Source organism: Cutaneotrichosporon cavernicola (assembly GCF_030864355.1).
Source record: "Cutaneotrichosporon cavernicola HIS019 DNA, chromosome: 3".
NCBI classification, from domain to species: domain Eukaryota; kingdom Fungi; phylum Basidiomycota; class Tremellomycetes; order Trichosporonales; family Trichosporonaceae; genus Cutaneotrichosporon; species Cutaneotrichosporon cavernicola.
In genome coordinates this window covers 113,279-127,331 of record NC_083395.1, presented here as the reverse complement: position 1 = coordinate 127,331, position 14,053 = coordinate 113,279, and the positions used below count along the sequence as shown (strand labels likewise).

The window sequence follows — 14,053 nt, the reverse complement described above, 5'->3', positions numbered from 1 at the left end:
TCCACCCTTGGGTCTTTTCGACGTTGGCAACTCTCCCATCGACTCAACCCCCTCGTCGAGCAACTAGAGCGTGGAAAACGCAGCAAGATTAACCACAGTCTGCTGGCAGCTCTCACTCGAACGCTCGACATCCCTTCTTTCCCTTCTCCGGCCTCGGCCGTCCCTCAGAGGGCGTCGCAGAGCAAGTTCAAGAGGTTTTCACTAAGCGTACTCGGGAAAAACCCAGCCCAGAGTACTGCAACCGTGTTTACCTCGCTCTGTAAGTTGCCACCAGCCAGTGTCATCTACAGACGGCTTGGATCTGACTCATCCAGCGGCGCACGTTGCTCTGTGACCTCTTGAAGGCATTCACAAGCCTAAGAGAGAGTCCGCTAGCTTTACCCAAGCACGGCGAGCTTCAACCTCCTTCACCCCCACATCCCCCTCCCGTAACCCGCCTTCCCTGGTCGCCACCTAGTGGTGTGAATTGGGAACGTGTCTTACACGGTACAGTCGACGCCCAACGGCCTTGCACCGAGTAGCTTGCTCATCGCACCGCCCTTCTCCGTCACCTTACACGCGAGCTTCGCCACTCGCATCGCATATCATCGCATCGCACTGCGTCTTACCCTGGCGAGTAGCATCCGGCTCATCCAAAACATGGTTCGAGGCTCTCCCTTCTGGCCGACTATGGGCCAAGACGAGCTGCGCCATTTGATGCTGTCCATGGAGGCTGACAACGACAACCTTCCGATGTCTACCACCCGAAGTGGGTACATGCCACCCGGTTACTTTCGCAAGCGTGCGCTCCAGTTGCGCAAGCGCAACGTGCTGCCTGATGACGTTGCCGAGCGCTACCTCGAGTTGGAGCGCAAGGCGTCCCAGACGCTTTCGGGCCTCATGTCCGCGCGCCATTCCCCTTGCGCTCACACCGCCTTCCTCCCCTCACCCACACAGGTAGAAGAGGATGAGGTGGCAAACGTGCTTAGCTTTAACGCGACCGTCCACCAGCCCGCTTCTTCGCCGGCCTGCGAGATGGCAGACGAGGAAGTGATTCTCGTTCCGCGGCCGGGGAACGGACTGGAATACATCCAGACCTACATCGATACCCGCTACCAGATGCTCTCGTCGCTTCCATCGCCAGCCGCTTCGACCGTCTCGCGCGACATCACGTCTCCTGCGCCCATCAGCCAGGCCAATTCTCCTCTTAATGACATCCAATTCACACTCGCCGACTACATTGTGGACGACTACTACGGCAACGGTTGCGACGACATCGAGGTCGACACGCACCCCAGCTCTCCGCACTCCGTGTACAGCACTCCTTCGACTGCGATCCCCTCGCCTTACAACAAGCTGAACCGCAGTGGCGCCTTCCCCCTTCCCCGCCGCCACGACAGCGCTGTCGCGAGATTGCCCAATCCCCAGTCTCGTGTCGTCACTCATGCGTCCAAGCCCATGACTTGGGTGAACGGGGTTCCTCTTGTGGGGACGACGCCGCCACCGCCGTCTCGCTCGACAATGGTCCATGGACGTTCGTTGGCGAATGCGCCGCCACCGACCCAGTCTCGTTGGTCCAAGGCACCTCAAGACCTTCCCAAGGACTACTTTGGCGGTCCCGGTTTCGCCCCTGTGCGCCCATCCACCTTTGGCTTCAACCGCAAACAGACGATGACGCCCCACCCTGCGGCACCTGCGGCACTTGCGCCTCTGCCCCTGCCGCAACACCACCATCCGCAGCCGCAGCCCACAAGTTACTGGGAGGCGCCGATCGACAGCAACCCCAGTGACCTGCACTTCGGATACCCTGTAGCGCGGTTGGCGACTCCGCCACCTCTGGCATGTCATTCCGAAGGGCACCACCGCGTGGCTCATCTCGACGAGCAGGTCGAGTGGGCGCTCGCCTACTGGTTCACCGGTCTGATCGTTAACCGGCTTGCGTACCCGAACGCCTCAACCGTCAACCGTTCTCGACCCCAGATGACCATGGGTCACTTCGATCCCTACCATGTGGTGTCTTCGGGCCATTCGTACTCGGACGGACACATTGTTGTGGCGACCGAACTGGTTCACCACATGTTCAACGTCATCAATCGGATCAAGACTGCCGAGACGTTCGTCGCCGCGGTTTACTTCCTACACCGTCTCGCTCTTCACGATGTGGACGGCCTCCATGGTTCCGAGTTCCGGGCGCACCTCGTTCCGCGCCATCCAGGTGACGTCCCTTTTGCTTTGGAACGCCGCGTTGCAGCCATCGTCATCAGCCTCGCGCACAATACCCTCGAGGATCGCGACTTCCACCTGCCTAACAACATGATGTGGGAGATTGGGCACATGGAACGGACTCGCTTCAACCTCCTGAAGAAACACGCGCTCCAGGACATGACATGGGACGTCAACATCACCTCAGAGGCCTGGCGCCAGCACATCGCGAATGTCGGCTTGGCCCTCTACCCTGCCGACCCCTGCTGCTCCACTGCAACCGTCACGCTTCTGCTTGAGCATCGCGAGATACTGTCGGGCCTCTTTTCGTTCATGTGGAACGCGGCCAACGCGCTTTGTTACGGACCGGAGAGCCTCTACTGTAGCCCTGCTACAGTGGCCCCGCCTCTCATGAGCCGCGACTGCTCGACCCAGGGTCCCAACTACGGCCATTGCCACAGCCACGGACAGTCTCCAGACCCCAAAGCGCGTGCCTTTGCGTACGACAAGCACGCGGACCCGTACTCCCGGGCGTACCCTGAGTCTGATGCTCGCTGGCACAGCTCGCCGTTCGACTACACCGCCGCCTCGGCATACGAAGCGCACGGCTTGGCTAATCGCGCGCAGCAGCACTCGCTGCCGAGCCAGCCAGCGTGTGGCAGCTCATCCGTTCGCCACTCGCGTGACTTTGAGCACGTGCTCTCTCAACCGCACGAAACGTACAGCCCGATTCCGCCCTCCCACGCCCTCCCAGCTGCTGCAGACACGAGCCCGCCTCTCGAGGAGGTATACTTGTCGCGCACAGCTAGCCAGGAGGCTCGGGCGCGCAGGGCCCGTGACGCATACATGCTCGAGCAGAAGGCCCGCGCCCGTCGTACGGCCGAGGCGCGGGAACTGGAGGAGCAGGCACAGCGTCAGCACACCTTCGTGTTTGACAACGAGATCGAGGCTCCGCACGTCGTACTTGCGGCAGTGGGTGACGTGTCCCTGGAGCAATGTGCCGCCCCCGCCCGTTCGCACAGACGCGAGGTCACGAAGCAAATGCGCACGAAGGAGCTGCGCGCCAAGCGTGCGCGTGCGCTCTATCTGCAGCGCACGTATGGCCCAAAGTCTAGAAACATGATTCTGGCTTAGGCGTCGCGCGAGGCCGTGATCAACCAAGACAACCTTCACTACCCCCATCGGCCCAGTCATGGGCCGTCCGAGCCACCACGCTCTCGGTTTATACCTGGCGAGATCACACTCGTCTTCCCATTACCCCCCTCCACTTTCCCTCTCCCCGCATGTTCGCAGCAGTGCGCCCAGCCGCTGTCTGTCTAAGTTTCGCTCTCTCGCTCGTAGATGAAACCTGGGGCTCTAGACCCTTCCGCCTTGGCGGTAAAGCATGGTTTCGCGCGGCAGTGCCTTAGAATGCATAGGATCACTCTTTTCAAGCGGGCAATTGCGCAGCTCTTTGTTTTGCTGTCTCTGATGTGATGCGAGTGCGGCTTGTCCATGCGCCAGCTGACGAACATGGGATCAATGACGTCCACAACCCCAGTCCATTATGTCGTGTCCGTGCATCTATCCATACATCTACGATCACCTAATGCTTGCTCCTCTTCCGCGGCCGGCTCTTGGCCTTGACGCTCGCCACCAGCTCGCTGAGCCCCTTCCCCTCACCCTCCCCACCCTCCGACTTCTTCCCCTCGCGCCCCTCAGCGTGCTTGTCGCGCGTACGCTTGAGGATCTCTCGGTTGACGCTCGTGTCGGTGAACTTGGCATGCGTGGGGTCAAGCGCGAATGAGGGCTCGTCGTAAATCGCTGCGAAGCGCGGGTCGGCTACGTCGACACTGGCCGCAAAGCCCTCGGGGCCCAGCTCGAGCTCCTTCTTTGCGCCCTTGCGGTGCCGCTTACGCTTCTTACCTGCCTCCTTCTCGGCAGTGACAAGATCCTTGAGCGCAAAGTGGCGCGATGGGTCGTCGACGAGACCCGCAGCGTCTGTATCCAAGGTAACGTCGTTGCGCTCCTCCTCGGCCCGCTTCCCCTTGCCCTCCTTCTTGCCCTTGGACTTGGCGTCCTTGCCGCTCTTGCCCTTAGGCACTGGCTCGTCTTCGCTCTCGTCGTCGCCGAAAAAGTCGTCGCCGCCCATCGGCTCGTCGTCGTCGGCCTTGCTGTACTTGTCCTTCTTGGCGCGCTTCTTCTCCTTCATCCGCATCTGGTACCGTTCCAACGAAGTCATGTTCTCCTCGTCCGCCACGGCGGGATTCGTAAGACCAGGCTTGAAGGTAATCTCGACGTCGTCCTTGCCCTTTTTACCTGTCTTCTTGCCGTCCCGGATATCGGCCAGCTCCTCCTGCCAAGCAGCCCCAGCCTTGCCCCACACATCGCCGTCGCCTGCAGCGAGCAACGCACGCAGCTTCTCCTTCCTCTCCTTTGCCTGTTCCTTCTTGCTCTTCTTTCCCTTCTCGATTTTCTCCTCAGGTTCAGAGGCCGAGTCTTCAGACCCCGACCCCGCAACGAGATTGGCAAAGTCCTCCTCCTCAATCTCCTCACGCGTGAGGGCGCGTCGCGTCATCTTGGCGCGGTTCGGGTCGTCCTGGTCCCAAGTGAGCTTGACCTTGGAGTGGCGGAGGGCGTCCGTAACAAATTCGTTGCCCTTGTAACCCTTTTGCTCCTTGGTACACTCGTCGCTTTTGTCAGCATTTCCAATAGAGATAACTCACTGCACCTCGTCCTCGGCAAACTCCATGCCTTCGGGCACGTAGCTCAGGTCCAGGATGTTGGCTGTGCGCTCAAACTCAGTGCCGTTCAGCTCGTCATGTACCAGCTCGGCAGCGGGGACGTTGCTGAAAGTTGCAATGGCGTAGTAGTACCGCAACCGCTCGAGCTGGTACTTGCGCAACTGGTCCATATCAATGTCCTCTTCATTGTCCACATCGGAGAGGATCTCGAGGTTGTCGATGTCGGCGTCGAGACCGTCGTCCGGCAGCTCATCCTGCTCGGCCTCGGACTCGTCCTCAGAGCCCTCCTCGCCGCCGGAGCCCTCCTCCTCGGCACCAGAGTCCTCCTCCTCCGGCTCGTCGCCCGAGCCCTCCTCGTCCGAGTCCGCGTGCTGAGACTTTTTCGACTTGGCGGGCTTGTCGAGCTTCCACAGGCCTCCACCTGGGCCAGCAGCGTCCTCGGCCGCCATCCGCTCCTTGCCAAACTCGGAGGGGTAGATCTTCACGCTGAGCAGCTTGCCTGGGGGAGGTGGGGCCGCCTCGCCCTTCTTGACCTGTGGCTTTAGGAACGAGTTGAAGATCGTGAAAATGTCGGTCGCGCGCAGGTGGTCCCAGTCGAGATTGACTGCCGCGATGCGGATAGTAGGGTCCGCACCCTCCTCCTCCTCCTCCTCCTCCTCCTCCTCCTCCTCCTCCTCCTCCTCCTCCTCCTCCTCTTCCTCCACCTCCGCCTCGTCCTCGCTGAGGTTGACATTCAGCTGGCCCTCGTCCTCGCTCTCGCTGAGATTGACCAGCCCCTCCTCCTCCTCCGACTCAGACTCGGACTCAGAGGCAGAAGGAAGGTAGCGGACCTTGCGCTTCCCGCCGAGCTCGAGCTCGTCCTCCTCGACTTCGCTGTCACTCTCATCTTCAGAGCCGGACGACTCGAGCACGCCCTCGCCACGCGCGTAGTCGACACGCTCCTCATCCGGCGACGCGAGGCGGTAAAACCGTTTCATGCTGTCCGAGCCGGCTGTTGACGCGATCGCGCGCCCACGCTTGTCGACCTTGGCTGTTGTTAGCTCGACCCATCTCAAACATACCCTTCGAGGCGACCTTGCCAAAGTCGGCGGAGAGGGCATCTTTGAAACGCTCATCGATCTCGACCTTGAGCGCCTTCTGCTTCGGGCGCCGGAAGCGCGGGTCCGTCTGAAGTCGCGCGAAGCGGGCGTCCTTGCTCATGGTTGTGGGTAGCTAGAACGTTTAGAGATGGCGAAATGTTGTGACCTCCACTTCTGAGAAATCTTGCTCACGTGATTCGGTGGCAACAATGACGTGGGCTTGATAACCCCCCCGCATTAGTGACGTTGCTGGCTGCCATGACTGCTGTCGTCGCCATCATCCACGAACCCCACATCACCATGGACGACCCGTACGTCCTCCAGCCAGTCTTGGCGGATTTATACGACTCTCATGATCTCCTCGACTTCTCTGCGCCGGGGACGCACCACATCACGTCGTTCTCTCCCGCCGCTTCCCCATCTCCACCGAAAGAGAACTCGGTCGGATCGCTGTTCAGCAGTGTCGCGGGATTCGCGGCGGGCGTCGGGGCACGTGCTGGTATCGCGTCACCACCACAAGGGCAAGGATCCGTGTCGCCTGGGTCTCCAGGTGCACCTGCGAGCCCCCGAAGAGGCTCAGGCTCAGACACCGAGGTACCCGAGCGCACCGAGGTGCGGTGCGTCGAGGGCTTCGGACCAAACCTCTACGTGGGAGGGAGTGATGGTGTCGTAGAGTGGTGGGTTTATGATGGGAGTGCTGGGCCGAGTGAGGTAAGTGTGTCAACGCCGAGCTGGGTCATGGACGTCCTGCAGCCCGGCTTGCCTCCGCACTGACAGTGACGCTGACAGCAGACCCGGGGATGGAAGCTGCAGCGGAAACACAAGCTCTTCCCATGCCGACCAGTGAGCCGTATCGTACTGCTCCCCAAGGTCTCGCGCGCCCTGGTGCTCTCCGAGGGCACCCTACACCCACTCAGCCTACCCGGGCTCGAGCCTCTGCCCTCCAACTCGATCGCGGCTGTGCGCGGCGTCGTGAGCGTCGCGCTCAACGACGACGAACTCGACTTGGCCGACAAAGACGGCACGACGGACATGACGGTTGTGCTTGTTAAGCGCAAGGGCTTGGGAATATACCACCTCGGCCAGCGCATGACCATGGTCAAGGAAATTCCCCTGCCCGCGCCACCTCGGTACCACGCCCTGTTCAACACGTACATGTGCGCGGCGCTGCCAACCGAAAGCGGCCTGACGTACTGCATCATTGACCTGTCGGACGCGTCGTTGACCGAGGTTCTTCCGGTATCGCAGGTTGACCCCGACGACAACTGGAAGCCCAACCCCAATGTCGTCGTCATTCCAGGGGAGAGCCAGTTCCTCGTCACGTCATACACGGGCGCTAACACAATGGGTGTCTTCCTCAACGGCCAGGGCGACCCCGAGCGCGGTACCGTCGAGTGGACTGAGCATCCGATCTGCATCGCAATCGAGAGCGGCTTCATCATCGCCCTCCTCCGCAACAACACGGTCGTCGTGCACAACCTCAACGACCTCGAGAACCCGGCCCAGGTCATCTCACTCGACGCAACCGCTGACGTTTTCACCCTCTCCTACACTCCATACGGGATAAGCATCCGTGACGCCGTGCGCGACGAGCGCATGGTGCCTACACGCTTCACGCTGTTGAGCGGTGCGTTAGCACCAGCCACAGTACCGCTCGAGAGCCCCGAGGTGCCGCCAGAATCACCAGAGATCGGCGAACCCGAGCCCGATGAGACTGAAGAGCCGGAAGGCGGGTCGGGCCTCACGCCTCCGTCCTCGCCCAAGTTTGCGCGCCAGCCTATCCAGCCAGTACGGAGTTCGTCCCTCATCTCGGCCGCTAGCGATCGTAGGCCGCCTTTCTCCTCCGTCATCGCCGAGACGCTCGTGGTCAGCCGACACTCGATCCAGGGCCTCGTCCCCACCCCGGCCGTCCTCCGTCTCGAGCGCCTGTGCGCGGAGCACAGAGTCGACGAGGCGATCGCGATGGTAGACGAGGAGCGGCGTCGTGGGCGGCGCGGTGAGATCGACATTGACAAGGTGAGCTAAGCTCGCACTCTAGCTGACACCAGGCGACGCACACAGCCACCGTCCGCTTCATGCACCAGTACCTCGCGTGCCATCTGCTCGTCGAAACTGTGTTTGAACGTGCGGGCGACTACTTTATCCGCGGCAAGGTTGACCCGCGCGTGCTCGTCCGCCTGTTTCCCGCGTACCGCGGTAAGACAATCGGTACGGCCGAAGAAGTCGACGTGTACGAGGGACTAGTGTCGACGCTGGAAACGATGCAGCCAGTGGAGGACATCAGTGAGTATGCCTTCGACAGTAACTGACACAGTCTCTTCGTTTCTCGACCGCAACTCGCCCCGGCCAGACCCGTCCGAGGCCGAGGAGCTGCGCCTGGCGTTGTACTACAGCGCGAAGAACATGCTCATCGAGTTCCTGCGCAAGACGCGCGGGCAGCGGCGGAAGGGCGGGTCGCGGGGCCTCGACTCGCGCAAGATCGACATTGTTGTCGACACGACGCTTGCCAAGCTCTTAGCTGAGGAGGGAACTACGCACGAGCTGCTCGCCCTGCTCGGCGGGCCGAACGACGTCGTCCTTTTGGAGCTCGAGCCCTTCCTCGCGCAACGCAAGTATGTGCTCAGCACTGTCATGAAAAGCGAGGGGCGGATCGACCGGGTGCTTGAGCTGTTGAAGGAGTGAGCTACAGGTTTCCAAGCGAGCTGACGGCAGGATCGCTGAAGGGCCTCCCGACCCGCTGTGCGACGATCCGGTCGGCGAACTCGTGCAGACGCTCGACACGGTTGACGACCCCGAGCTCTTGCGCCACTACGTGCTGTGGATGGTTTCGCGCGAGCCGGAGAAGGCACTCAGCCTGCTGATTACAAAGGGGAACGCGATCAAGGTCGACGACGAAGCACTCATCTCGGACCTCGGCGCGGTGGACAAAGAGGCTGCTGAGCAGTACCTCGAGTACGTGGTGGTCGGCAAGCGCACGGGTTCTCCGGCACTGCACGAGCGACTGCTCTCCCACCTTCTCGAGCAGGCGGATGAGATGGTCGCCGACGACGGGATCAAGTACCACCTCGAGGAGCTTGACGCCGAGTACCGTCTGGCCGGGAGCTCGAGCTACGCCGAGTTCTTCGCCGAGGTCGCGCCTCCGACGCCGTTCAAGACGCTGCGCCTGAAGCTCATGCTGTTCCTCCAGAACGCGGTGTACGATCTAGATGCCGCTTCGACGCGCTTGGAGAAGATTGATGTGCTGGTGACGGAGCGTGCGATCGTCCTCGGCCGCCTGAACCGACACACCGATGCTCTCAAGCTCCTCGCCCAGGATCTGCCTGACACGGTGTCGGCGCAGACGTACTGCACTTTGGGGGGCGAGATCATCCCGCCCAAGGTCGCCAAGGCGATCACGAAGCACGAGCCAGGCGTCGCGGGATGGTCGGCGCTAGGCGACGGGCGCAGCGGCACGGTGGACGCTGACACGCAGCACCGCCTTATTGTTGAGTTGTTGCGCGCGTACATGGGCGACAGTGGGGGTTCGGCACGCTCGGCCAGCCTGTTGTCGGCGCAGGGCGTGCATTTGGACGTGGACGAGGTTCTGGACATGGCGCCGGGGGATTGGCCACTCGACACCGTCACGACGTTCTATCGCCGGAGTTACCGACGTCTGCTTCAGGAGAAGACGACGGGGTTGATCCTCAAGAGCATTGCGGCGGGACAGAACCTCGAGGTGAGCAAGCTGAATTATGGGTACTGACACCAGACGAGCCAGCGATACCTCGACGCCATGATGCACGTACCGCCAACTACGCTGGACGCGCCGGAGGAAGCGGAGAAGACGGTCATGTACGAGGAGAAGGAGATGAGTGAGAAGACGGTCGAGAGTGTGAGCGATGAGAGCGACGAGAGTGACGAGAGCGAGAAGCCGCGCGAGCATTATCCCGCTGCCCGACTATCGCGCATGTGATTGTATAGCATAGATTCCCTGCATTGATGCCACGATTAATGACATGTTGGCGCGCCTCACAGCTACGACGTGCACCTGTAGCATCTCATCTCAACCCCAATAACCCTCCCGCATGCTTTACACGGCAGCCAGTGTGCAATGGTTTCCTAAGGGCGCCAGAAGAGCCGCCAGTGGTAATCTGAGCGCCTCGTCTCTTGAGGTAAGAGTTCTCGCCTTCTGAGCCGCAGTTAATAGTCGCCGCTGTAGATGAAGCGGAATCAATCTGAACAGCGCTGTCACTGAGTGATCAGAATTTCAACGGCCGTACAGTGAGACCGATGGCAGAATCGACGATTAAAGGACCCATAGCCCTGTTTAACTTTTGATTTGAATGATGCTGTGGGCACGGACAGGGCATTGACACCGTTATTTGTCTCTAAGCCTCATCCCCTTCTCTCTCCCCCTCCCCCCCTCCCCGTCCTATCCCCCTCTTACAGGTCTCGAGCCCAGTTCTGGCTCTGCTCACTTACTCGGGTAGTTTGACATCCTTTAGTACTCTCGATAGTAGTCTCAAGTACCTCGACGTCGATGGCGCGTATGACGGTACGCCGCTGCAGTGGCAACCAGCAGTTTTCGCGTTATTTCTAGTTGCATTGCTTTGGAGGTTGGCGGTACCCAGCTCCGCCCAGCAATCATTACATCTGGGCAACTCGATAGCCTACGTAGAGGCCTACATAGTCTCTCGCCGTCCCGGCCGGCGGTAACGAATGTATCCCTCAGTCTGGTCATTAGACGACACTGTCCATCACGGATACTGTTAAAAGGCGTCGCAGGGTAACGCGAGCCGCTCGTCTATGGCTGTGTGCTATTGTCAGGCTCGTGGGTTTCTTCTCCCCCGCGATCCCGCGAGAATCCTCAACTGCGCTGCACTGCGAGGCTTAGTCCGAAAGAGGCTGTGTTCAGGCTCTTATTCGTCTAATGTTCAGGAGCGTCGTCCAGGTTGATCATCAGATTGAAGATTGACCGCCATGTAGTACACCACACTGACCGCAACCCATTTCTATCTGTTGTGGAATGAAGTAGTTGTTGGAAGATCCGCATCGATCGGACGACGTAGTATAAGCGCGGGCTCTTGCCTTCTCAGAAAATCGCCTACTCGGACCTCTCAGAACGCAAGGTAGGGGATAGCCCTCTGTACGTCCCCTCATCAGCCATGTCCTCGAAACCCGTTTTAAATGTGGACCATCTAACACTGCCATTCCCGTGGTTGACGTCTCCAGGCTATTCATTGTCCGTAATGGGCGACAAGCTTAGTAAATGGGCACGCCATCTGGCTCGCTCCTTTGATTCCACAACGCTACGACCGTGGATGTGCCACGCGGGCGGACTGTCGAGCCGACCTTGCCCATATACTACACATGACGAGATCGTGACACTGTACTTAACCTGGGAGAACGCCAGTTCCCGAGCCACCAACACTGATCAATCTAGCCTTGCCGTGGCATCACGGCCACAACTCGATCCCCACTTCCCTGGCCGTCCTCAGCTTCCCGAGCAAACTGTGCGACTGTGAACCACCCTTCACTGTCTCAAAGCAGAGCCAAAACGGAGGAGGATTGAGCGTGGTTTAACTCGTCTATGGGCAAGACGCTTCATCATTGAGGGGTAACAGACGGCAACACCGAGTGGGAGGCGATTGCTGCAGAGCAGATCGCTCGCCAAGCTCGGCTCGAATTCCACCGTGCCTACATCCTTCTGGACGCTTCGGAGCTTCGGAGACTTGTAAGATGGGGAGTGACCAGGGCGACCAGGGCGACCAGGGCGAGGGCCTCCGGATGTACACGTACGACGCGCTGATCGGCGGACGGTGTTTCAGGCGTATTTACCATGGTCGCACTCATCTCTCAGCTCTCAGCTTGCCCAGATTCTTGGTGGGCCGACCCGTGTTTGCCCAGATGGAGCAGGTCAGTCTTTGGTGGCGAAAAATTCAGGCGTTAGCAAGCTCTAAGGCTGGAGGGCCGTTGACGACCGCCCGACAGAGGAGTTCAAGGGCAGTTTGGTGGAGCAGCGGAAGCGAGAGGTAGGCCCGGTGAGCGCTCCGCCCTCGGAGAATTGGATCTCGGAGTCTCGGCTCCAGCTCTCGGCGATCGGCGACAAGCCATCCTGCCGCTAGCCGGCCCGGAAGTCCCGACAATAAGTAGTACTGCGGATCTGCGGATCGACGATCGCCACAGAGAGTTACCAGATATCCGCTCGGAGCGAGCCTTGCTCCTTTTGCGGTGAGAAATCCACGGAGATCTAGAGTCCGGTGGTCCAGAGGGGCCTAAAAGGGCGGAAAGTGCATAATCTCGTCAACGCAACGCAACGCAACCTGCCCTCGGAAACGAGCGTTCGGTTCGTGGCGCTAACTGTGTCCAACAGTCACCGGCACGCGACGCCTCGCTTGCACTGTGAGCTGACGACGGGCTGACGACGAGATGACAAGGTTATGCGCAGGCGCGTCCGGAAACTGGGGCGCGGGGTGCGGTTGACCGCTAGGTGTTGGTAGTAATGATGTCCCAGCTGCTGATGGGCAGGGGCTGTCCGAGATGGATTTGGATTCCAGTCACAATGAATGTGCGGAGTAGAAGTACGTAGCCGTGGTTAGGATCGCCAGGCCTGGACGAGCTGGACCATCAAGATCAAATAAAGTTGGACCCCGGATTCCAGTCAATTGCCGTCGTACGCCAAGCTGGGGAGGGGGGGGAACCTTGCTGTCTGGTACGGCTCTGCACTTCGGAGAATGCCCCATGCCGCGTCACCTGGGCAGCTCTCGGCATGATCTCACCCCATCTCCTACATCTCGTTCACATCTCGTAATCCCAAGCTGGCAATAACACCTGACCTTGGCGCATCGCAATGGCCCAACCCATGCCTATGCACAGCCTCGGTCCGAAGGAATAACCTCTGCTGCCGTCACCTTTTCCTAGGGGTGGTCTGTCGGGCCTGTCCTGTCACGCGTGCCTCAGCACTGAGATTTCTGGGACGGAATGGAGTGGGAGTGGGAACCAAGAGGTACCGATGGACAAGGGGGGAAGGATCCAGCCGCTGGACCAAGCTGGCACGTATGAGGGCTGGCAAAGCTCGCAACAGGTCAACGATCACGTCAGGTATGAAGCATGGCCATCCAGCATCACTATGACATGTGTGTGTCAGATGTCTCGGGATCCATGGGTTAGAATGTCCTCTGAGTGTCAGCTGACAGCGGACATCTGAAGGGAGAGCGCGTCTTGGGCACGCGGCACCGATCTGATTCCCACCCCGTAGTCTGGTTTGATAGTCTGCTCTGCATCCACTCCCGCGTCACCCTGTTGTACGGCGACTGTCATCATTTTGCATTTCGTTTGGCCGTCTCTATGAAATGCGGGGAGGCAGCTGACAGCTGATAGACTGAATTGATTGCAAACCGGGTGCACGGCCATAGTTATTCGTAACTTGGCAGCCCGAAACAGCGCCACGGGGCAGTGCCACCGTTTCAACTGGCGCAACTGGCAACAGTTTTAAGCCAGAAGCCAGGGAAAAGGGCAAAATGGATCCGAACTTCCCACGCGATCCGGCCCTTCATACTGTGGCTGAGGCCCGGGGCCCAGCGGGGAGTCCCGCTCGGCCTTTGATCAAGAGCAAACTGGGATCGGTGGGAAAGTCACGCCGTCACGGCTGGTTTGCAGATTGTGGACGAAGGTACGGAGGGTTGGAGGGTTGGAGGCTTGGAGGCTTGGGCATGTGTCCTAATTCCCCGTTGAGATGGAGCTGGAGCCTGGCAAGGTAATCGAATGCTCATTAAGGTCAGAATTGTTGGATCAATATTGGCCGCTGGCCGCTGGCCGCTGCCTGGTAACACTATGACGCACATGTCAGCAGCAGCTGATGCGTTCAGCTGCCACATCCAGTCAATTGAATTTACAGATTTCTCGGCCGATTCAATCAATTGGAGCATGGAGCAGATGTCATCGGCATCCACCGCTGCTCTCATCGACCCAGTTAACCCCTGGGCCTGTTCGTTTCGGAACCCAGTTACGACGTCCCTGCCCCGCTTCCACTTCCACTTCGGGCCCAACGACGGCGCCTGGCGCCTGACTTTGGTACATACGGAACACGAA

At 59.9% G+C, this 14,053-nt stretch overlaps 3 protein-coding genes across 3 annotated transcripts; 2 read left to right on the top strand and 1 right to left on the bottom strand.

Annotated features, from left to right (window-relative positions):
* Positions 1–639: 639 nt before the first annotated feature.
* CcaverHIS019_0300480 (uncharacterized protein) lies at positions 640–3,315 on the top strand (the record flags this gene model as incomplete). Its single annotated transcript, XM_060598451.1, has 1 exon — positions 640–3,315. The coding sequence occupies one exon, from the start codon at positions 640–642 to the stop codon at positions 3,313–3,315; it is 2,676 nt and encodes an 891-aa protein (XP_060455244.1).
* A 451-nt stretch (positions 3,316–3,766) lies between these two features.
* On the bottom strand, positions 3,767–6,104 carry ESF1 (uncharacterized protein; the record flags this gene model as incomplete). The annotated part of the gene is made up of 3 exons (XM_060598450.1): positions 3,767–4,853; positions 4,887–5,934; positions 5,966–6,104. 3 exons carry the CDS (start codon positions 6,102–6,104, stop codon positions 3,767–3,769), a joined length of 2,274 nt encoding a protein of 757 aa, XP_060455243.1.
* Positions 6,105–6,283: 179 nt separating this feature from the next.
* CcaverHIS019_0300460 (uncharacterized protein) lies at positions 6,284–9,935 on the top strand (the record flags this gene model as incomplete). The annotated part of the gene is made up of 6 exons (XM_060598449.1): positions 6,284–6,694; positions 6,776–7,999; positions 8,032–8,266; positions 8,298–8,661; positions 8,696–9,698; positions 9,732–9,935. The coding sequence occupies 6 exons, from the start codon at positions 6,284–6,286 to the stop codon at positions 9,933–9,935; spliced, it is 3,441 nt and encodes a 1,146-aa protein (XP_060455242.1).
* Between the last annotated feature and the right edge of the window lie 4,118 nt (positions 9,936–14,053).